The following is a 25,376-nucleotide window of genomic DNA, read 5'->3' as shown; positions in this document are numbered from 1 at the left end:
CAAAAACCCATCCATCCTCCCCCAAAACCTTGCTCAAAACCATCGAAAACCCCTACCCCACCGCTGATTTTTGGATTTCAGGGTGTTTGGAGTGGTTTGTATCTTCTGGGTTTCAAGACGAATTTTGCCCAAAAACATCGAAAACCCGACCCTCTTCCCTCTTTCTCCCTCTTCTTTCTCTCTTTGTTTCAATTTCCATCAATTTGCAGGAAAGCTTCGATCTTCAAAACCCTAGAATTTACCCCCAATTTGATTAGGGTTTTGCAAGATCAAGAATGGAGCTTCCTCAAGAACTCAATGATTTAATCAAAAATTCAATCGATCCTATGGGACTTGGATTTGGAATTCTTTGTGGGAGAGAAGAAATTTGGGTTATATTGGGAATGTTTATGGAAGTAATCAATTGAATGGAGGATGATTGATGGTTGGGCGAAGTTGGTAGTGGAGTTGCGCTTCTGCGCTGCCTGTGGAAGGTGATGTGGGATGGGTGGCGATGGACGATCGTGGAGCAGTGGAGCTGAGTTGGTGTGTGTTGTTGTTTGAAGTTGTAGTGGATGCGGGTGGGTTTTCCGGTGACTTGCGGCGGCGGGGGAAGGCAGGGGTAGAGGTTATTTTCCGGCGAGTGAAGGGAGGGGGTAGGGTGTTTCCTGGGGAAGCGTGGGGGGCTGGTGGTTTGAGGGGTTTTTTTTTTTAACTTTTTTGTGAAAAAATTGTAAAAGAAAAAATGTATAAAAAAAAATTACCTGTAGAGAAGGTAACCGGTCATAATGGCCTGATAAAATAGAATACCCTCTAAAGCTTGGATTATTGGAGAATAATCAAAAGGTTGGATTATTAAAAACAAATACGTCAAAGGTTGGATTATTTAAATCAAATTTTCCAACATTAAATTAGAAACGGAGATGTAGAGTAGTTCTTAATCCTAACCAAAACCCTTTCATAGTAATGCGTATGAGCAATTGAGCATATATATAGTTAACACTTACAGTATAACACTATGATGATATCCTAGCCCAACCGAAACTTTTAAAAGTTGACTATACATTGATATGGATTATGGATCAATGACGGATCTAAGATTTGGTGTGTCCAAGAATTTCGATGTGTGGGTTCGAAATTGAAAAAAAAAATGAAAATATATCAACTAAAGATTCCATACATAAGGTCAGATTTTGGATTACAAATGATCGCACTTAGGGTCTGTTCTGTTCACCTTATTTTCACTTATTTCAGGTGAGATAAGTTCAGTTAAGTTCAGATCAGGTCTAATAAGTTTTAATACGGGTTAACCAAGTACAAATTACATCTAAAATACTTCCTCCGTTTCTATTTAGTTGACGCGTTTGATTTATGCACATATATTAAGGAGAGGAGAGAGAGTGATAGAGAATGAAAAAGCAAGTGGGGTAGCTTGTAAATGTAAGATAAAAAATTTACCCAAAAAAGAAACGTGTCAACTAAAAAGAAACTTCCTAAAAAGGAATACGTGTCAACTAAAAAGAAACGGAGGTAGTAAGTTTTAATAAGGTCTAATAAGTTCAGATAAGTTAAGATAAGTTCAGATCAGTGAAAATCAGGTGAATAAAACACACCCTTAGAGGAGGGGTTTGAAAAAAAACACCCTTACAAAAGCATTCTTTGAGGTTTCATACCTTGAAAGCTTGTCAATACATCATCATCACTAACTCTGACAAATAATTCTCTCTTACGGAATGGTAATCAAGACATTAAATCAATTTTACATCAATTGATCAACAATTAAAAACCCCAACAACCAAAAATCTAACACCACAAAGTCACAATCTTTGAATCAATTTTTTATTTATAAAATTTCTAATTAGCAAAACAACAATTATCAATTGAATAAAAAATAAATTAATTGAAGTTTTGAAGTAGAGCAGCGAGGATGGAATGGGAGCAAGGTAAGGCCGTAAGGGTAGTGGTGACTGCCTGACTGGTGAGGAGGAGCAATTAAAGCAACGAATAATAACTAAAAACTTGTGTGTCCCGGGCGATGCCCCAAATTGCTAGTTTGTACTTTGTACTTCTTTAGTTAGATAATTATGTTCAACTGTGTGTATAGCTAGTGTGTGATCCGGACATTGCCTCGAATGTTGCAATTTTTTTTTTACCTCATATGTATTTATATTCTAATCTTGCGAAGAATAAATAAATTAAATAATCTCTAACTTGAAAGGAATATATAATGTTAATTATGTGAAATTTAAAACACTAATAAAAGTTGGTTGAGATGGTAAGTGTATAACCTTTATTTGTTGGAGGTTGCGGGTTCGAATCTAGATCAAACCACAATTTATTTATTTATTTTCTTCACAGAAGTTCTATTTTACACAAATATTCTATATTTAAAAAAGAGTTGTGCCCAGTTAATTCCCCGGATAAACAAAATACTTGTTATATAATCGTCTTTTCAAGTACAACTGGAGGGATATATGCGTCTTTTCATGTATTAGTTGAGGGGTACATGTGTAATTTCCTAAATGCAAGTTGCAAACAGTAATTGGACAACTCACCAAAAGTACTGAAGAACTGATCATGCTTTTTCAATATATTTACAAAAATGCCACTAGATTAACAAAAATTCGTTTATCTAGCAGATAAACTTGTATTTCCCATTTAAAAAAAAAAAAAAAAACCTTGTTTATTATTTATTTAATTAAACTTCATTTTTAATTCCGTGTTCTTAACTCCCTCCGCCATTGACTTCCATTACGTCCCACTTTCACTCTTATTACTTCCTCAACCTCCTTGCTTATAAATAATAGAGATGCATACGAACGAAACTCTCCAACCTATCTTCTCATAATCCTCCATTATCTTTAACCTATTGTCTCTCTCACTTTACATGGAAAGGGGGTTAGAAAGGTTATTTCTAATACTTGTAGTATTTACACTACTATTATTATAATGAGGAAGCAATTTTTGGAATCAATTGGGGAACCAACACATTGGGTGGACTACTGCCTAAGAAGGCCGTAGAATTATTGAAAAATAATCGGATACATAAAGTCAAGTTGTTTGACGTGGAGCACGATATCCTCCAAGCTCTACGGGGAAGCGATATCGAGGTGATCTGATGCGTGGCATCCCCAAAAACATGCTCATTCATCTTAGTACGTACCGCATCTCATGCAGCATTTTTCTGGAATCGCCGCAACCTTGTCGTTTATCTCTGCAATAAAGATCTTGTCGATATTAGGTATGACTGTCAATCATAATTAACTCCTCTTATTACTCCTTACCATTATATGTAAATATTACGTTGATAAAAACATCTCTAAATAATAATGTAAGTAGTGACGTAAATAGTGAGTGAAAAGTGTATAATCGTTAAAAAAAAATATGAAACGAAGGTAGTATACATATTAATTAGAAATGAACTATGGTTAAATATTATATTAGTTAGAACATATATCTCTTAAAAATATACATACTGTTAATAAGAAGTTTTGATCCGTACTGCCGTACACATATTTTGTCATAATGATCTGACCGTGTTGGTGCATGTACTTGTTTATTACCAAGTAATACCAACATAGTGGAATTGACTTGAAAATCCCATTAAAAATTTAATCTCTTTACTATTTATATGCAACAACCTTGTAACATATCATACTAAGGCCCCGTTCTTTAGAGCTGCTCTGCTCTGCTGAAATCTGCTCTGCTCTGCTTAAAAAACAATACTTAATATTGAATTATAATAATAATAATAATTAATATTTAATAATAGTAATAAACAACAAATATTTAATATTTAATTAATAATAATAAATAATTAATATTTAATAATAATAATATTATTAAAAATTAATATAATAATAATAATCATAATAATATTAAAAATTAATATTTAATAATTAATAATAATAATAACAAATAATATTTAATAATAACAATATTATTAAAAATTAATATTTAATAATAATAATATTTAATAATAATATTATTATTAATAATAAATATTTAATAATTATAATATTAATAATAATAATTAATAATAATAGTAATTACAATAATAATAATAATAATTGATTTTTTATAATAAAAATTAATAATTAAAGATAATAACTAATATTTAAAGATAATACTAATTATTAATAATAATAATATAAATAATATTTATTAATTTTTAATCTTGCCTTGTTTAGGCTTGGACTTACAGAACGTGCTTCCAAATTGAGGCGTCAAAGGTGAAGAAGCGTAATCATCCATCCTAATAATAATAAAAATAATAATTAAATAATATTTAATAATAATAACAATAATTATAATTAATATTTAATAATAAAATTTAATGATTATAATAATATTGCGATAATATTAATAATAGTAGTAGTAGTAGTAGTAGTAGTAGTACTACTACTACTAATAATAATAATAATAATTATTAATATTTAATAATAATAGTAATAATAGTAATAGTAATAATAATAATAACAATAATAATAATTAATATTTAATAATAATAATTAATAATAATAATAATAGTAATAGTAAGAATAATAATAATAACAACAACAACAACAACAATAATGAAATCTGATCTGCTCTGCTCGGCTCTGCTTTGCTTTGCCCAAAAGCTCAAAGAACATAGCCTAATATAGTTTCTCTTATATCTTTATTTTTTTAGCTAGATATGAGCATGAGCCACTTCTTGGAAGCTACACAACCAATTTTAATATCTTATCATGACTGCCCTTGTAAACCTCCAACAATCACTGATAAGAGAAAAACTTAACGACTCCGTCAAGATTGTAGTACGATGCAATAATGCAACAGCTTATGGTGCAAACCTCCCATTTCAAAGAGTCTTTAGACCTGAGGTTGTGCAAACAATGACTCAACTTGCTTGTTTCTTTTTTATGGCTCATAGTGTTCTCCATTTGAGGTAAACATTTACCCCTTCTTGAGTGTTCAGATTGACCCAAATTTTCCATTAGATTACGCTTTTTGAAGGGACAAACCACCTTGGAATCAACGGGTCAAATATGTATGTATACCAAACACGTTTGATGGAAATTAGGACACATTAGTCTTGGGCCTCTCGGCCCATCACAACAATGGATTTGGATAGGACACATGAGGCAAATGTCAAAGATAATAGCTTAGCTTATTAAATCTTTCTTCTATATATTCTTCCTTATTTTTTGGCATCCCTAGCGACATGCATGTTCTTCTCTATCACCGCATAATCTATTACAGTGGCGGGCCCACCCTTGGTGACGGTGGGTCACGTGACCTAGCAAAGTTTTTTTTAAAAACTAAACAAAAACGGAACGAATGAATTGAAAGGGGGAAAAAACAAAACAACAGTAACAACTCTTTACTCTTCTCTCAATCTATCTCTTCGAGGCTTCGACAATTTCAAAGTCAGTAACAATCTCTCTCACTCAGTCACTCACCACCACTCGCCTGCCGCCGCACCGCCTCGCCTTGGCGGCCGCCACACGTCCGCAGAGCCGCCTCCGTTCGCATAGCCGCACTCCAGTTAGTTGTAGTCAGTGCCCTTCGACTCTTCTAGGCAAGTTGATTTTTAAGTTTTTAAATTCGTATTATACACAAATTGTTGACTTGTTGGGTTGAGTTTGTGCTTAATTGAGTTGTTTGTGTAACTTAATCTAGTCAATTAGTGTGTTTGTTCTATTGTTCTTTGAAATTGTCGATTTACTATTAAATTTATCATATTATGGAGTTCGGTTTTTGATTTTTTAGGAGCTGATATTATAGAATTTTGAATTGCTGATTTTTTTTTCCATGTAAATTGAAATTATAAATTGACAATGGAGGCTAGTAAAATTGATTAATTGATGATTTCATATTTAATCTATGAAAATAGGGGCTTAAGATTTCAGGACTTAAGGTTTCTGTTTTTTTTTTTTTTTTTTTTTTTTTTTTTTTGGGAATTGATTAGTTTGGATAATTGTATCTGTGTGCTGTGGTTTGAAGCAATTGTGGTTTGCTTAATCTTTTATTTGGTTGTAATATGGATATTCATTACTTCTGGAATGTAATTTTTTTTTTAATATTAGCTTTTTTAATATTCTTGCATTAATTATTGATTAGTAATCGGTGGTGACCTAGCACCCGAAAAATCCTGGATCTGCCACTGATCCATTAATAAATTATTCTAAATAAAAATTTATTTACATACACTTTTGTAATGGCTTAAAAATCTTAAATAAATTCATATAATATATTATATATTATATACTATATATTGCAGATATAAGTATATGTACTACACATTGATAGATTTTTATCATCACCAACTTTCATATGTGACTGGCCACACAGTTTGGCCAATCACATTTTTTAAAAAGAATTTCGCTCTCCTCTCATCTCATTTTCACTCTCTAACGTTCTATTTGAACTTTCAATGGACGTTTTAAATGACTTCGTCGCCATCGTCATCGTCGTCGTGGCCTTCGTCTTCGTCGACGTCGTCGTCGCCGTCTACATTGTCGTCATCGTCGTCGAACTCCAAACCAAGCCAGATCTTTTCGAAGCTCTAAACCCTAAAATTTCCCCCAAATTTCAATAGATTCAGGTACAAAATATTACAAATTTCATTCCAATTTCCTATTGATTTCTATTACCTCTGCGGTCTTCGTCGTCTTTGAATTTTACTATTGTTGTTTCAAATCATCAAATCATCAAATCATCAATCCATATAACTGCATGTATTTTAAATGCAAATTCAGATAAAATCTTGCTATTATATTGTTGACTACTAATAGTGTGTATCTTATCAATTACATTGTACTAAAGGCGAATCTTAGAGGGATACTTGACAATATAATATAAAGAGTTTTCCCTCCAAAAATTACTTACTAAAAAAAACTTTTATATTTTTACAAAAATAAAAAGTTTGTATTTAATTACTCCGTATTAATTTTACTTTACAAAATCTAAATGAAATTCCTTAAATATCAAATTGCTTGTTATAACTATTACATACAGTACATTTTAAATTATTTTCATTCAAATATATTTCATACTTTTTAATACTAAGTCTATTCATAATGTTTTATATCAATTTTTTTTGTCATAAAATTTATTGTCATTATAATTATTTAACAATTGTGCATTGCACGGGATTTAATCTAGTTTTTATGTTAAGGTAGTTTTTTCGAAATAAATTGTAGATCTTGTGAGATTGTGAAACTCATGTAGTATTTGCGTTCACTTGTCATAGTTTAGCCTTATGGACTAAATAAATAAGATCAGAAGTAAAGATCGATCGATAGAAAAAAGAACGGTATGAAAAAGAATTGTTGGTACGTCTACACTTGGACAAGGGGTTACTAGATCTGGTCAGGGTTACTAGGTTGGTCAGGGGTTACTTGATCAGAGGTTACTAGGTCCGGTCAGGGGTTACTTGATCAGGGGTTACTAGGTCAGATAGGGGTTACTTGGTTAGATGTTACTAAGTCCAGTCAGAGGTTACTAGGTCGATCAGGGGTTACTAGGTCCCGTCAGGAATTATTAGGTCTGGTCAAGGGTTACTAGATCCGATCAGGGGTTAATAGGTCAGTCTGGAGTTACTATCAAGGGTTACTAGGTCGAAGGGGTTTAATTAGCTTGGTCGGGGTTACTCGGTTGATGGGATTACTTTTGTCATGTGTTAGCTGGCCACACGGTGTGGCTAACTACACACAAAACCTTCCCGTTTATTATATATTGTCTTTTTTGTATTATTAAAGGTCAAAAATGTAGTTATACTGATCAATTGAGTGAAAGATAAAAAAGAACAAATTAAAGTAGTTATACTAATCAATTAAGTTAAATCATCTTGATGTGAGAGGCAACAAACCCCTATTTCATATGTAAGTTGATTAAGTTCTCTATATTTCTATACCTAATTCCTTTAATTTAAAACTAGTTGTCCAAGTAAATTCATAAGCTAAGTTGTTCATGGAATCTCAACAATTTATAAACATCAGTGTTCAATAATTAATAAAATTCAAAAAGTTTATGTGTTAATTGAGTACTTTTTTTATTATTATTTTTTTTTTTTTTTGAGGTAGTGTTAATTGAATACTTAATTGAAGTACTTTCTTTTTACTCTTTGTTTTGTTTTAAATAGTGGATATTAGATGGCGATAACAAGGGCAACGCTGCGGAAGCAAGTTAATAAGATACGTTTGGTGTACTGCAACTAACCCCATATGAATTGGAGATGGATGATGGTGAAGACATCTCTAATTATATTGATCGACGTATACTTTTTCTTGATAATTACCATACTACTATTCTTAAGGGCAGGGGTGATTTTAATACTACACCTTGTCAAGCTAATTATCTTATTCATAATTTGCAAGGCGGGAGCCACAGAGGAGGTTTTCGAACATCATGGTTGGCGGATTGCCTAACACTGAGCGTTTTGTGTACAAGGGAAAATGGTACCTCAGCTCACTTTAAAGTTTTTAAATTCTATCCTAATCCGTGCCCTTCAAGCTTGGGAATATGATCGTGTATATTCTACTGATGATGAATCGTCCCAAGCCAGTGTAGGCAATAACCAGGGGCAATGGGGATGAGGAGGATCCGGAGGAAGATCCGAAAGAAGAATAGGGTGTTTCTTTTCTAGGTTTTTGTGTTGTGTTGTTTTATGTGGTATGGCCATCTAGGGCCATTGTTCTCTTAATGTACTTTGTGTTAATGAGTTAAGTTGTAAATCTATAGCTTGTTTGGTGACATGCATGCATGGTGAATTTGGACTTATGACTTGCTTTCATGCTTAAATTTGTGGTTCATGTTGAAGTTTCTTCTTCCTTTTTTTTTTTTTTTTCTTTTATGCACACACTTCAAAATGTAGCCTCATTAGTATTAGGAATCAACTTATAAGTGATAGATGTGACGATTTAGATACATTTAAGTGAGAGGTGATAATTTCAACCTCCAATCGATTGCAGGTAGTTAGATGGCGGAAGAAGCTCTCAAACAAATTGCTAAATGGTTGCTTGAGGAGATGTCTCAAAACATTGAGAATGTAGTACAGAACCATATGGTAAACCGTAACCGCGAGAACCCACAAGCCACAATGGCAAAATAACTTGCTTCGTTCTCTTAAACCTCCAACCCATGTAGGTGTAGAGGACCCTATTGTGTTTGAGAATTAGTCGAGGGAATTTGATAAGTTATTCATAACGGCTGGAACCCTAGAAGCTCATAAGCTTTAATCAATATCATACAGAGTATAATATTAATGACAAATAGTTTCAGCCAACCCAAAAGAAAATAGGAGAAATGCACTTTAATAATCCCAACTATTGGCTATTTACCTAGAATAATCTGAAGGAGTTATGTCTTCGTCGTGTGCAATTACTGGATATATAATTATTGGATCAAATTATGGATATAATTAAGTCCGGACATTTGGGTCGTCGTTTTGTCATAGCTGGAGGTACTTACGATCTTTGGACTAGTAAAATAAGCCAAAGCCCAACTGGACGGATCCTATAAGGTCACACAAAGGGGCTAGATCGAGCATTAGAGGACGAGGCACATCATGGGCCTCATCACTCTAGGTGGCCGGTCATATGGATTGGATTAGAGGGTTTTGGGCTTCGTGCCCTAGTCTAATTATAATGAGATTATAAATAGACTAGGTGCCTAGGTTTTGCAAGCAAGCAGTTTACTGATCTTTTGATCAAACCCGAATTAACAAACACGAAACCCAACCCCTCTCATACGCCTCTCTCTCTCACACGGCTCTCTCCTCCTCCTCGGCGCCAGTGGTGTCTCGTGGTGGTGGTGGTTCGTGCGGTGGTCGGTTGTCCGAAAAGGTGGTGATCGCGATTTTCCTCAATCTCTCGACCAATCTAGTATTGGTGGACGGCTCGTTTGAATCTCGTGGACTAAGTAGAGGAGCAACACTTGGGGCTCTATTTTCTCCCTGATTTGCCTGTCGAATAGCTACGTGGAATTTACGCTTCAAAGGTATGATTATGTGTCTTGTGTGTATGCATGTGATTCTTGGGATTAGGTGCTTAATTGAATATGATTCATATTATTTCCGCTGCGTAGTACCTATAAACGCCTACATAATCCCAACTAAGGATTATTTTCTAACAGTAACAACTTTGCCTCTTATTTTCTTCCAGCGGTCCCAATGATCGGTAACTTGTTAAAAAGGTAATTTTTTTTAATTTTTTTAATAAATGCCACATGTCAACACGTGATTAGTTTAGAATTTAAAAAATTAGAAAATAAAATCAGAAAATAAAAAAAATCAGAAAATTAAAAAATAAAAATTAATAAAAATAATCAGAAAATGGAAAAAAAAAACATAGAAATTAGGGAAAAAAAATTTTAAAAACAAAAAAAAAATCAGAAAATAAAAATACAATTACAAATTTCATTAAAAAAACATCAGAAAATTAAAAAATAATCACAAAATGATATTAAAAAAAATAGAAAGTTAAAAAAAATTAGAAAATTAGAAAAAAATAAAGAAAAATCCCAAAACCCTCCCAGCCACCCTCCCTCCCCTTCCCCCGCCGCCGGCCAACCCCCAAAACATCCCAAAATGGCCGGCTGACACCCACCCATCTCGGAAAACACTTGGCCAGCCCAAAACCACCCTTCGAAACTACCCCCTCGCTATTCCTCGACCCCCAAAACCACCCCTCCCACTTCCCCGGCCATCAAAACAGCCCCTCCTCCTTTCCCTACCGTCGAAATGGCCGATTTTGACGGTGGGGGAAAGGAGGTGGGGTTGTTTCGAGGGTCGGGGAAGAGGAGATGGTGGAGGCTGATTTTTTTTTTGTTTTTTTTTAATTTTTATTTTGGACCAATCGTGTGTTGACACACGGCATATGACTTGTTACAACAGGTTATTGACCCGTAGTTGACTGGTTGGGTCTACTAGAAGAAAATAAGAGGCAAAGTTAGCACTGTTAGAAAATAATCAATAGTTGGGATTATTCAAAATAAATCGCAAATAGATGGGATTATTATAGTGAATTTTTCCAAGAAAATAATATTGTGTGCATCAGATACAAAAAGAGCGAGTTAGCGTCAACTGTTTATGACTTGATTAATTAAGTAGGTTAACCTGGCGACACAACATGTTTAGTCAAACGGGTTAAATTATTATCGAAGTTTCTCAACCCATATAATTTCAAACATGAATACAACACAACATACTTGCTAGCTTCATTCTACATGTCTTTCGTATCATATTGTTCATGTCAATTTTTGAAAATGATGTCAATACCCGGTCTATACGATAGCCCAACTCTGAAAAAGCCCAAGAAACATGGTCCAAAACAACGATAATTTTCTGGAAGTTTCGATAATAGCGTTGATTCAACTCCAAAATAGTGTAATATCAAGGGTTTTTGCTGATTCATTGATTATACACTTCACAACTGGTTATTATCATTTCCATTTTCAAGGAGAAGAAGAAGAACCAGAAAATGCCGTGCCTTAACATTTCTACCAACGCCAACCTTGACGGCGTCGACACTTCCTCCGTCCTCTCCGAATCCACCTCCGCCGTCGCTAAACTCATCGGAAAACCTGAAGCTGTATTTTCTCTCTCCTCCATTTTCCGTTTTTGTTTATGATAGTTTCCAATTTTTGAGCTATTTTTGCGATTTTATTATGAATTTTGTTTTTTATGCCTCAAATTTGTGGTATAATTGTGATGGATGATAAATGAAGGATTAATCTTTGGTCTTGTTCAGTAGTCATTTGCATTGTTCAGAATTATGCGAGATTTTTTTAATAATGATAAGATTGTTTGTTTGTTCTTTATGATGGAATTTGTCATAATTTGTGGTTATTTTTATGAGTATATGGTTGAATTTTGGGGTGAGATTTTGGACGTGGTTCAGTGGCGTTGTTTGCTAGCATTATGCTGATAGAATGTATTGATGGATTTGAATGATTATCTGAATTGAAGTTTAGTTTGTGCTGTGTTGGATTATTATTTGTAATATTGAATGGTTAGTGTTCATACATTGTTTTATGTGAGTGCAAAATTAGCTGCGATTGATTAGATTATCGGTGTACCTTGTGGTCGAATTGATTAAATTATGAAGGCTTGTTCTAATGTTTATGTGATCGTAGTCTTATCAAGCATCGAGGTGTTAACTTGTTTTTATCGGCTCATATTTAGTAGTAAGTGCTTAATTAGCAGTAATAGTTTCTTTGTTGGCATGTGGTACTTAATGATATTGTCAAATTATTTAATTTGAAATATGTATTAGTTGCCAAAATACTTTTTGAAGGAAGAAGAAATTAGAAGGGACTAAGACGAGGGAGATTAAGACATTTTTTTATCAGAGGTTTCAAAATATTGATATTAATCTCCTTTCGCTGCCATTAAAGTGGCACTAATTCCCCTTTACTACCTTTCCTTTTTCAGTTTTGTTTTGTCACTTGGCATCTGCTCTTTCATCTCACGTCACATCATATCTTCACCTTTGTTGCAATGGGCACTTTTGACTTGTTGTACATGTGAAATTTCTTTTTCTAGATCCCTCCGTTTTCTGCAAACATACCTGTACAAGGATCCTTGCCCATATGGGTAATAGTGCACAAAGTATCTTCTGTTCCTTGCTTAGACCATAAACCTGCATTGGAATTGATATGGTAATCTTAACATCCAGTTCATTTGGTTCGTTTTTAACAAAAGACCCCTTTTATTATGTTATCTTACATTCTTACTACCTTCATTCTCTTGAAAATATATTTTCAAGCTAAAAGGCTTTGAGGATTGGTAAGGATTTTAGCAACACTATCAATAGTGACTAGCTCTACTGCATTTTATTTATGTGCATGTTGGTAAATTGGTTATCAAGAGTTGTGTTGGATTGGTGAATAAATAATCTTACAGGCTCTTACCATCGTAATCTTTGAAGTTGATTACTCATGTTGGTGTTATCGTTGTTATACAAGAATTTCCCTTTTATGCGGACTACACCAAGTGTTGGCATTGAGTCCTTTCTTCTTTGAAGTAGTATTAGATAATATAACGAGATCTATATAAGGTGAGACACCATGCTGCTGCATGCTATTTGCAGATGATATTGTTCATATGGATAAGACTAGAGTTGGGTTAATGCCAATTTGGAGCAATGAAGTCAAAAGTTAGAATCCCAGAGTAGGACTAATTGACTAAATACATGGAATGTAGTTTAGCACTATGAGGAGGTCAAGTGAGGTGTGAGGATATAGTATCAATGGATGGTAAGGAAGTGCCTATGAACAGGTCTTTTACCTTGGTTCTTTTTTGTAGAAGAATGGAGAAATTAACAAAGATGTTACCCAGAAGATTAAGTCTCATTGGGAAATATGGAGAGCAGCAATTGGGGTATTGTGTGACTGTATCATACCTTTGAAAATATAGGGAGAATTTTATCGAAAAATTATCATAACAATGTTGTTATATGGGTTATAATGTTGGGCATTTAAGAAGGATAGTACAAGAAATATGAGGAAATGCATATGTTGAGAATTGAGATGTAGGAACACCGTAAAGGATTTTATTAAAAATGAAGATTCTAGAAGGAAAGTAGAATTGCAGACATCTGATGATAAAATAAGGGAGAACCTGTTGTGTTGGTCTAGGTATGTGAGGCAGAGATTAGGAGATACACCAGTAAGGAAGAGGAAGGAGAAGACCAAAGATAACATAGATGGAAGGAGTTAAGGACATGAAAAAGTTGGGTTTGCAAGAGCATACAACATTTGATAGAAGAGAAAGGAAGGAGAGAATCACGGTTGGCAAGTGTAGGAGATAATATCTTGGTTCATGCAATTGTAACCCATCTTTGGGATTAAGGCTTCAGTTATTTTATGTTATGTTATCACCCCTTGTACTCTTTGTTATTATGCTTCAAAGTTCTATTGCTCCTTATGTTCAATAAGAGCCGGTGATGTAATCAGTATTTGTATTACGAAAGTCATTCATGTGTATTAGGTGGAAACAATGAAGAAAGGTGACAGAAACACTCTTTCTTTAAGAACTTTTTTCTTTCCTTACCATGTAAACGTTTGAGGAATTTGTCAATGTTATAATGTACTCTTCTATAACCTAATCTGTCCCTTGTACTTATTCTGATAAGAAAATTTCATTGGAAAGTGTAAAGAAGTGAATTTCAGGTGTATGTATTTTTCTCTAATTTCTTGATGCTTTGTGACTCTTGAGTAATCAACATAGCAGGTCTGCCTAATAGATTTGATATGCTTGGCTTATTTCAACTAAGCTAAATCCTTGAAATACATCTCACAGTAAAGCCTGTTGTCATCCTGACCCCTACAGCTATCTGTAATTTTAGAATAGTGATACTATAACATTAAATATATGAACTGATAATAATGAAACTAACATGGTCTAAATCGCCATTGATATTTAAATCTAATACCATAATCAATCGTCACATTAACCACTTGCACAAGTTAGAAATGGGGTGGTGATTGACATACATAGCTGATAGCTCCTATATCTGTTCAACATAACTTTAAAAATGAACATTATTTGAAAGATACATATAAAGGGCAATGTTGTCCAAAGTAAAGCAATTTCACAACGACATTTAGCAGTTTACTACTTATTTAAAGATGTTACTCAAACTCAGCTCACATATACTTAACCCACAAATAATTCAAAATGGATTAGGTTATGCGAAATAATTGTTGATTACCTGATTATATATTGATTGCTTACTTTACATCATACAATTGATACAAGTACAATACATATTAATAATTATATAGTTATAAAATATCAAAATGTTTATACAACAACTTCAAAGAACACTCAATAATATGATATTACAATGCAAGAATAAAATAGAGTACATAAATGGTTTTTTCAAACAACTTCAGGTGTATGTATTTTTCTCTAATTTCTTGATGCTTTGTGACTCTTGAGTAATCAACATAGCAGGTCTGCCTAATAGATTTGATATGCTTGGCTTATTTCAACTAAGCTAAATCCTTGAAATACATCTCACAGTAAAAGCCTGTCGTCATCCTGACCCCTACAGCTATCTGTAATTTTAGAATAGTTTTTTTAAATGTGTACATTTCATTGTCTAGGATAGCTCATAATATAAACTGACATACCTTCTGTTTCTACCCATGATTCTACAAAAATACTGGCAGATGTTCTCCAAATGCTCATCCCTTAATCTGCTGGCAGAAAAGGGAACAGGGCAGTGGTTGTTTGCTTTTGTAATGTAAATAAGCACCTGATATTAGTTTGTTGGTTTTCTGGGTATTCCCCCTTTCTGCTCACAATTTTTTCTTCACACCCTGGAGATCCCCCCACGTCCCCAATCCTTAACAAAAGAACAAAAATTCTCTACAATTTATCATGTGTAAGGTTATCTACACTAGCACATGTAAATCTCTGTCTGACATTAACAATTCCACTATCATATACTGAAATGTCAATGATGCTCCTGCCTATCTTTGGTCTTGAAAGCTCTAATTTGGAACTGTTAAATTGGCTGATGTGTGGGACTTTCTATCCTGAGTTTGTTTTGATTCTAAATATCTTGTTTAAATACCTGAAAACGATCAAGGTTGTTAATTTGCCTGAAATGACCTTGTGGATTGCTTTGCTTTATCTTCTTTCAAGTTATGCATCTTTGACATATAACATGGGCCAACGACCTGGTGTGAAACATTGCAGTATGTTATGGTGGTGCTTAAAGGATCAGTGCCAATGGCATTTGGTGGAACTGAGCAGCCTGCAGCATATGGTGAACTTGTCTCCATTGGTGGCCTGAATCCAGAGACCAACAAGAAATTGAGCGCTGCCATTGCCTCAATCCTCGAGACCAAGTTGTCTGTTCCCAAGGATCGTTTCTTCCTCAAATTCTATGACACCAAGGCAAGTTGTCTTAATTGTCTTGTTCATCTTAGTGGACTGACCATCATGCACTCATATCTTATTACTGCATTGTTCCTGCTGTTTAGGACCATCCAATTCAAGAACATGCACAGTGTTTGCATGCTTTACACCAGTGCTAGCCAATAGAACATGTAAACATTTCACCATCTAAAGTTATCTTAAGAGCTCTAAGCTCACATTTCCCTTATTTTTCTCCAATCTTTCATATTGCTATTTCCCAAAATTTCATGTTCCATGGTTAAGGGGCAGGGGAGCAAAGAATTTGCAGTCTGAAGTACTGACATACTTCAGTAACTAATACTTCGTATATCATCATCTTGCATATTGATTGAATGTACTTTTTTCCCTAACTTTTGCAGGGTTCCTTTTTTGGCTGGAATGGTTCGACCTTCTAAATGCACGTATGGTTGAAGGATATGGCCTACATCTACAACTTCCCCTCCAGCTGAAGCCGTATCATGGAAATATTTCTGTATTTACCAGGTAGAAGGATATTATCTAGCCCTGTGGCTTAATCAATGAAGACAATGTAATTAACCTTGCCTTCGTATTGGAACATCTGTTATGCAGTTGCAAATGTTAGTATTTTACCCCTTCTAAGTCGTATAATGATGGAGGCCTACTCCTTTCTCTTCTTCTCAGGGGCCATGCATTGAAACTGTTTCATCAATTCCCAAGTACTACTATTCGATGACATAATCACGATGTTTTTAGATAGTGCGCATATTAGTTTGCTAGACAAAATAACTAATTTAAATTTTACATTAGAATGATCTTACACAGCAGATTAAAGAAAACCAATCGTAGATAAGTATCAGTGAATCAGTGATAATCACAAGCAATCAGCGTGTTGGCCTGTCAGATTTTGATACTAGAGAAGGGTTGTAGCAACATGTGTGCTTTAGGGCTGGTTTTGTGTCATGCATGCATAATTGCATATTTGCAACGCTCTTAATTACACTTGCCATCATGCCAAGCTAAATTACACTTGTGGTGTGTGTTGTGCCTATTCCTGTCTTACCGGTTCTTGTTGTAAGAGAATGAAGATTTAGACTTAAATAAACGTAGTGTAATTTCATTTGAATACTATATGTAGACTTTAGGTTTATATTGTGACAACTTTATTATAGGATGTGTTAAAAAATTTCTGATCACTTTTGTCTTACGGATGATTGAATGATACAAAATATTTTATTTTTTAAAAATTTTATTGTATCTTTAAGTATCCTTTCAAGGGTAATTTTATTGTATCTTTCTAAAATTTTAAGAAAAATAATCAAAGTACAATATTATTTCATTATAATAAATTTTTTTCACTAGTGACAATATGGGAGATGGAATTTCCTTACATTTCCTCTATTATCTCAAATTGTCTAGCATTCCTCAAAAAAAAAAAAAAAAAAAAAAAAAAAAAAAAAATTGTCTAGCATGATCGGACCTTCATCTAACCTTAAATAAAAAATAAAAAAAAAAAACAAAAAGAGGAAAAGCTAATGAAAGTATACTCCATACTCCGTATTAATTGTATGGCAAAAGCTAACAAACGTCTTAGGCCGTTAGAGAGGAAAAAAAAAAAAAAAAAAACTAAAATGAACATTAATTACACCAATAGGCACGTAATTTTGACACGATTTTTTCCAAATTAATACGGAGTACCATTTTTGAAAGTATTTAAAATGTTTATCTAGCGCCCGAGGCGTTTGTTAGCAAGATCTAATCATCTACGAGTATGTTTAAAAAAAAAAAACTACCACATGTCCACATAATAAAAATTGCATCAAACCAATAGGATTGGAGGAATTACATAACCTTTACTACAATTTTCTTACAAAATTAACAAAAATACCCTTAATTAAACCCAAATTGTAATTTTTTTTTTTTTAAAAAAAAAAAACAAATTGTAAAACGCGTAAAGTATCACGTATATATCAAATTTCGTCGGTTCATCGGCAATCCATCCATTCATCAACTGCCATCTCAACATCAACACCTCCACCCTTAATCTCCAAGTTTCCCTTCCCAGATCTCTCCCCACCCTCCACGAAATTACCAATTCACCCATATAACCCCCAATTCCTCCTTTCACCCATTTACTTTCTCTCTCTTCACCACCCCAATATTCTCTCTCTAAAAAAAGCTCAAACTCCGCAACAATGGCAACCTCAGCACCACCAATCCTCCCAATCTCCACCCCACAATCAACCCCCGCCACAATCTCCACCACCACCGCACAATCCTCCGACCCACCCATCGCCACCCCCACATTCCGTTCCTTCATCACCCGCCTCTCCGACCAAGTCAAAGACGGCTACTCCCAAGGCCGCCCTTGGACCGAACTCGTCGACCGCTCCGCCTTCTCCAAACCCGAATCCCTCGCCGAAGCCACCACCCGCATCCGCAAAAACTACTCCTACTTCCGCGTCAACTACCTCGCCTTCCTCGCCTTAATCGTCGGCTTCTCCCTCGTCACCCACCCTTTCTCTCTCCTCACCCTCGCCTTCCTCCTCGCCGCTTGGTCCTTCGCTTACCTCTTCAAACCCGCCGATCGTCCTCTCGTTATCCTCGGTCGCACGTATTCCGATCGTGAGACGCTTGGGATTCTTGTGATTTTGAGTATTGTGTTGATCTTCTTGACCAATGTTGGATCTGTGTTGATGTATGCGTTTGTTCTTGGTGCGGCGATTGTTTGTGTTCATGGTGCTTTTAGGGCGCCGGAGGATTTGTTTCTTGATGATCAGGATTCTGGTGCTGAAACTACTGGGTTTTTGTCTTTCCTTGGTGCGACTACTAGGAATGCTGCGTTTGCTGCTGCTCCTGCTGTTGCCGCTTCCCGTGTTTGATCTGGGTTCGAATCGGATTGGATTTGGGTAATTTCTTGATCGTCTTTGGGAATTTCAGATCAGATCAATGTTATTTTTTATGTTTTTTTTTGTTTGTTTTATAATTGAGATCTTAGAATAGGGAAATTTTCCTTAATTTGTATCAATCTAATTACGGATCTGTTATAGTAGTACATATGAATATGAATTTTTTTGTTGGATGTTCATATTACCTGGTTCAGTAATCTGTTGAATGATATTTACACGAAATTATTGATTTTCGTTGAACGAATTCATTGCAATGATCATATGTGTGTGAATTGTTAATTGTGAAGAATCTTACAATGATTATATGTGTGTGAATTGTTAATTCTGAAGAATCTAGAAACATATTCGAGATTTCGAGTTAGAGGAGAGAATTGGAATAAAGTGCATTAGGAATTTGGAATCTCAAGTTTGTTTGAGGGTGCAGTTTTCTCTTCTTCTGATCTAACTAGTACTCGTAGTTATTCAACTCTGCAGTAATTGAAACATATGGAAGTGAACAATGAGATTGGACAATGTAGGATCAGAATGTCTCTTATCTAGTTCTTGATCATGTCCTCGTCTCAGGGTGCTTTAGAGAGGGATAGGGCCGATGAGGGTATTGATAATGTTGTTTGTAAAAAGGTAGTTTGCCTTGTTTTGGGCGTAGGATGCATTGTGGTGTTATAATGTCGGTTGGATGATATCCGGCTGCTACTGGGTGTTTTTTTTTAGGCATAGGGGTGTTGTAATGTTAATGGGTGTTTGAGGGCAGGTTGTAAGACAACGGTATGATATTGGTTGACGCTATGATATTGGTTGGATGATTTCTGGCTGCTATTGGGGTGCTTTCGTAAGGCATAAGGGTGTAATATTGATGTGGTTTGACAAAAGGATGTTGCCTTGTTGAGTGTAGGTTGATATTATAATGTTAATCAGATGATTTCTGTACATTCTTCTATTGGGGTGCTTTATTAAGGCAAAAGGGATAATGCTGATGTTTGCTAAAGGTTGCTGCCTTGTTGGACTCCCAGGGTGTAGTACGATGCTATGATGTCGGTTGGATGATTTTTTTCTGGCTGCTATTGAGGTGCTTTAGTGAGGAGGCATAGGGGTGTAATGTTGTTTGTAAAATTGGTTGTATTCTTTCTAGTTGCAACTGATGCTAGGCACTATATGTTTGGTGGCTTGCTTCCCGCTTTACTAAAAGTTTCCTTCCTGTATCAGAGTTTCTGTGCTCCTGAGTCCTGACCTCTTAGAGCATACCCAATGGATGACCTAAAAAATTTGGTCATGGATTATTATATAATTTTTTTTCTCTTTCTACTCATCCATGACCAAGTCACATGACCAACCATGACCAAAGACTCCCAATGGTTGCCCAAAATAACTTTGGTTATGATTTTCTCTCTCCTACTTTTACCATACCCCAAAATAAGTTTGCCTTTTTCTTCAACTAATAATAGACTGCCACTTGTCATTAACATTTTCATGACCAAAATTTGAGCTTGGTCATCTTCAAGACCAGGTCATGACTCTCTCTCATCCAATTTTTTCTTTGTTTCATTTTTTTAATATTAAAACTCCTCTCTCTCTCCTTATGACCAATGACCAGGTCATCCATTGGCCTCACTCTTACATCTAGTTCTTAAAGAGTAGCATTTTCTTGGCAACTCGTTAGCTAGAGTTGTATAGTTAAAATAGGTTGTGTTTGTTATATGATGAAGCCAGGTTAACCAATGTGGGTGAGTACAGGTAAAATATGTTGTCCGTGAGACGGTGACACCAGCATTCCATCAGCCAGTGGCAATGCTACTGGTAGTTGGAATTTGCCAACTTGGTACTCCGTTTGTATCAGTGGTTGGTACAGAATTGTAAATGTTGTAGTAGCAAACTTAGCTGGTAAGATCTTTGTACAATGTATCTAATGCTAGCCGTTTGAATTTTATTTACAGCACTATTCTTATCATGAATCTCATTTGAACGTTAAGAAATGATTATCAGCATAACCATATTCGTATTTGTCCCCTAATCTCAATCATGACTACTCCGTATCTTTATTTCTACCACAATGGAATGCATTTAGTATGCGAAGTAATGTAATGCCACCTATATGTAGGAGGGCATTATGGGGTTTTATTTATTTTTTTCATTTGATGTTTTTTCTACCGTGCTACATTTTTGTGTAATATAATGTACAATTAAAGTATAAGCTGTATTAATAGTATTTTTAGTGTACTATTATGCATGTAGTGGTACTTTTTGTCATGTTGTGTCGATTATTTTCTCCTAAAATACCTATCACATGTCACTTATTAGGCTATAGTGGTACATTTTGTCATCCTATATGTTTCTAAAACATATAGTTGTTATGCGCCAATACTTAACCATCGATGCCAGAGGAGAGTGTGATGACATATAAGCCTCGTAGGTTAGTATTGTCCTCTATGATACAAAAAGATATACTACCTCCGGTCCATTTTACTTGCAACTATTTCCTTTTTGGGCTGGTCCACATTACTTGCAACTTTCCCATTTATTTTCTTTTTTAGTAACTTTTTAGTGGTAAAGTTACCATTTTACCCTTACTTTTATTTTAAAACGCCCTAATTAAAAAACTGATTTTATCTAATTACCTTAAACCCTAACATGAATTAAGTTGATTATTTTCACCAAAATCAACCCCTTTCCATCTAATCAACCACTTTGGGAATTTCAGCCACCTTCATCTTCCTCCTCATCACCATCATCAAATTTCTACATCTTCTTCCTCATCCCCATTTTTTTTTTCTCTCCTCCTTCAACTTGTCTTGATTTCAGCGGCGATTTTCGGTGAGTTTTATCAAATTTTAGGGGCGATTTCCGGCGACTTTAAGAGTTTGACGTCGAAGGAATTTTCCAGCGACAATTCGGCAGAGTCCTTTGCGAGTGTTCACTGCATTTCCTTCTGGTGGCGAGCTAGGAAATCGGTTGCTGGGTTTGTGGGTTCGTGGGTTTGTGGATTTGTGGGTCTGTGGGTTTGGGGTGGTTTCAGATTGTTGGTGGGTTTCTCTCTCCTCTCCTTCCTCGTGGTTTAAGATCGGCGGCGGCGTGGACTAAGATCGTTGGCCTCGTGGGTTTCAAATCGGTGGGTTGAGGTTGGTGGTTTCGGTGTTGTTTGTGTCGGCGTGGTCTAAGATCGGTGGCCTGGGGTCTGTTGGGTTGGTTGTGTCGGTGTGCTGGGTTGGTGGTCGTGGCTGGGTGTGGTCGTAGGTTAGTGGTCGTGGTCTGGGTTTGGTCGTTGGTGTGGTGGTCGTGGCTAGGTTGGTGGTCGTGGCTGGGTTGGTGGTCGTGGCTGGGTTCGGTGGTAGGTGGTGGTGGTGGTGGCCGGTGGGTGTTTTCTGTGCAGCTAGGTGGTGCCGGTAGTGATGGGTAAATTAAAATAAATTTAATTGAATTTTATTTTATTTTAAGGTTGAATTAAAAATTAAGCATATACCCTTATCTTTCAATAATCATGCTTATAATCTTTTGCCTCGGCCTCCGCAATCACCCTCAAAGTTGCTAGTAAAGTGGACCGGAGGTAGTATACAAACACAACTAAGGTAAAAGTCGACAAAGTAAGAATGATAGCAAGGGCTGGGGTGAGTGTAAAAAAATTGATTAAGTAACACAGACTGAGTAGAAAATAATATATGTTGTTGGCTCAATGGGTGTGAAATGGTAGACTGGTAGTATTAAGTTGCCGAAAATGAATTATAAGCAAGTTGAACTTTCTGAAAAATTAGACATTAAAAATTAGATAATCCTTTAGAAGTTAAGGTACTCGCCTACTCGGTGGTTTATAAAACTGATGTTACCACCAATCAATTTAATAAATGGTATGCTTCTCAGTGCTTAATATTTCCGCTTCTAACCATATATAAATAATTTGTGGTTGGTGCACCCAAAAGAACATTTAGTATATTTAAAAGAACATGGGTAAAAAATAAACATGTTTTTATTTTCTTGCAACTGCAAATCCATCACTCTCTTCTCCTGCAATTTCTCATTCCTCTTTTCCTTCCTATCACTTTCTTTCTTGCTGCAAATTTTCTCTCTCCTTTACACCATCATTTTCATCTAAGAATTTCAATGAAGGTTTCAAATTGGTCTCACTTTGCTGTCAATCTCATAATACTGGTACTTCTTCTATTGTTTGGGTAAAAATCATTTCTAAAGTACTCATTTTCTCTCTAGAACTTTTCTCTCTATCTTTTTCTATTTTAAAAAAAAATTCAAAATAGCAAAATTTTTCATCTTTAAAGTGAAACCCAAGAAAAAAATTGAACTTATTTCAACAATTCAACCTTCAAACTTGAATAAATGGTGGATTCAAGCAAATTGTAAATATAAATTTTGTACATGCAAATTATTTTTCGTCAATAATTTTAAAGTCAAAGTGTTTAATTTTGTGAATTTGGGGGGTTTTTTTTTAAAAAAAAAAAAAATTAATTAAAGCTATGAAGTACAGGGTTGTTCAAAAAAGAACAATTGGAGGAGAAAGAAGAATAGTAACGAATTGAAGCCAACTGGAAGATAACCAAGCAAGGTTAATTTTTCAAACGGAAAATTTCACAAGAATAATCCAACTTTTGTCTCATTCTCCCAAAATAATCCAACCTATTGATTAACCTTGAATAATCCTAAGTTTACCATATATTTTCTCTTAGCAACCCCAGCAGGTTACCTTAACCTTTTCAACCGGTTACATCCACGTGGCAATTTCTGATTGGTCAAATTTTTATTTTAAATTTAAATAATAAATTCAAATTCTGAAAATTAAAAAAAAAAAAAATTCTATCTCCTTCCCCTCTGTTTGTTTCCCTTTCCTCTTCCTTCCTCCATTAACACCCACCAACACCACTCAACACACCATCACAACACCAGAAACACCACCGCCTATAACCACCACAAACTGACAAACACCACCGCCTGTAACCACCACAAACAACCACCGACGTCACCACTCATCACAACATCCATGACCCACCCACAACACAACCGAAAACAACAACCACAACATGAACGGCTTAGGGCCGCCCCAATTCAGCCCAAAATTCAATTGAGAGGGAGAAAAGAGAAGGAAATCGGTGGGAGTTGGGGTTTCATGCTCTGGGTAGGTAGAATTGGGGTTTCGGGTATGGGTTGGGGTGGTGAATTCGGGTATGGGTGGTTTCGACTAGGTGGGATTGGTGGTTTTGAGTCTGGTAAGAGTGGGTTTGGGTAGGGTTAGTGGTGGCGGAGGTAGCGGTGGCTAAGTTACAGTGAAGTGAGGTGGTGCACGGTCGCAGCAAGGTTGAGAGAGGTGAAGGAGCCATTGTTAATGGCTGGAAGCTTGAATTGGTGTTGAAGAGGGGAGAAGGAAGAAGGCAGGGGAAATTAAGGAAAATAAAAATAAATTAAAAAAAGCAACCTGAAGTTCAGGTTACCGGTCAAAAAGGCTCGGTAAGAGAGAATAAGTAGTAAACTTAAGATTATTGAGGGTTAATCAAAAGGTTGGATTATTTTAGGAGAACGAGCTAAAGGTTGGATTATTCCCGTGAAATTTTCCTTTTTCAAACGCTAGCTTGTTCTTTTTCAAACACTGACATGTTCTTTTTATTCCATGTTCTTTAAAATATGTCTAATGTTCTTTTTAGGAGGCCATGTTCTTTGTCAAACACAAACATGTTCTTTTGTTGAACACTATTATGCATGTTCTTTTTCAAACACTAACATGTTCTTTTTATTCCATGTTCTTTAAAATATGCCTAATGTTCTTTTCGGAAGCCATGTTCTTTGTCAAACACAAACATGTTCTTTTGTTGAACATTATTATGCATGTTCTTTTTCAAATACTAGCATGTTCTTTTCAAACACTCGTATGTTTTTTTTTCCTCATGTTCTTTAAAATAAGCCTAATGTTCTTTCCGGGTGCACTATACTATTTTCAATCTATAAATATGACTAAGCACAATTGCACAAATTGTTTCGGTGCCACATATTTACTTTTAAAATTAGGTTACTACCAAACTATGTGCAACAATCCCTACCTTATAAAAAGTAGAAAATTACTCTTATGAATAGTGTAATGCCAATTATACCCTTTAAAATGTGTATTTACATATATACCCTAATTAATATGTACAAGGTTATTTAATGAATAGTGTTTGGACAATTATACCCCCTAAAATATTTAATTATGTACTTATTTGCTCTCATGCTTTAATGTTAGTTGTGTTGGACATTTATACTCATAAACATAATTGTTTACATATTTTTTTTTTTGTCATTAATTATGTCAACAACTAAATTTGTGATGTTAAGACCAAGCCGAAAGAACTTCTAGATGTGACTAGCTATGCGCGCGCATCGCGCGCGTTAACTGCCCTAGTTAAAATAAAAATAATTAGTTGAAGGCTTAAAGCCAATTGAGGCAGTAAAATCTACCGTTAAATGTATTGAGGCAAGTGCCATTAACCCTTGACTAGATTCTTATAATTTGAATATTAGCATCTATCCAAAAAGTTGGTCATGAGTGCTTGTTTTTAAGCTGATTCTACTGGAATTACTTTTGTTTCTCATATGTTTTTACTACAGAGTACGATTATATCTATGGCGTCATGTGTTGCTTTTAA

At 35.1% G+C, this 25,376-nt stretch overlaps 2 protein-coding genes and 1 long non-coding RNA gene across 4 annotated transcripts; all 3 read left to right on the top strand.

Annotated features, from left to right (window-relative positions):
* Positions 1-5,301: 5,301 nt before the first annotated feature.
* Positions 5,302-8,784, top strand: LOC145598571 (uncharacterized). Its single transcript, XR_014103581.1, has 2 exons — positions 5,302-5,542; positions 8,108-8,784. It is a non-coding gene; the product is annotated as an uncharacterized LOC145598571 (long non-coding RNA).
* Positions 8,785-11,360: 2,576 nt separating this feature from the next.
* LOC145598027 (uncharacterized) lies at positions 11,361-16,530 on the top strand. 2 transcript variants are annotated; one of them, XM_081654313.1, is made up of 4 exons: positions 11,361-11,555; positions 15,674-15,874; positions 15,961-16,026; positions 16,255-16,530. In XM_081654313.1, the coding sequence occupies exons 1-3, from the start codon at positions 11,445-11,447 to the stop codon at positions 16,012-16,014; spliced, it is 366 nt and encodes a 121-aa protein (XP_081510439.1). In that variant the 5' UTR covers positions 11,361-11,444; the 3' UTR covers positions 16,015-16,026; positions 16,255-16,530. The 2 variants fall into 2 exon arrangements, with proteins under 2 accessions (XP_081510439.1, XP_081510440.1); XM_081654314.1 differs by lacking the exon at positions 15,961-16,026 and having other exon boundaries at positions 11,366-11,555.
* Positions 16,531-17,913: 1,383 nt separating this feature from the next.
* Positions 17,914-18,941, top strand: LOC145597524 (PRA1 family protein B4-like). The gene has a single exon (XM_081653714.1). It carries the CDS (start codon positions 18,049-18,051, stop codon positions 18,733-18,735), a length of 687 nt encoding a protein of 228 aa, XP_081509840.1. The 5' UTR covers positions 17,914-18,048; the 3' UTR covers positions 18,736-18,941.
* Positions 18,942-25,376: the final 6,435 nt, after the last annotated feature.

This window comes from Chenopodium album, chromosome 20, assembly GCF_948465745.1.
Source record: "Chenopodium album chromosome 20, dcCheAlbu1.1, whole genome shotgun sequence".
NCBI classification, from domain to species: Eukaryota; Viridiplantae; Streptophyta; class Magnoliopsida; order Caryophyllales; family Amaranthaceae; genus Chenopodium; species Chenopodium album.
This window is presented reverse-complemented; position numbering and strand designations above follow the sequence as displayed.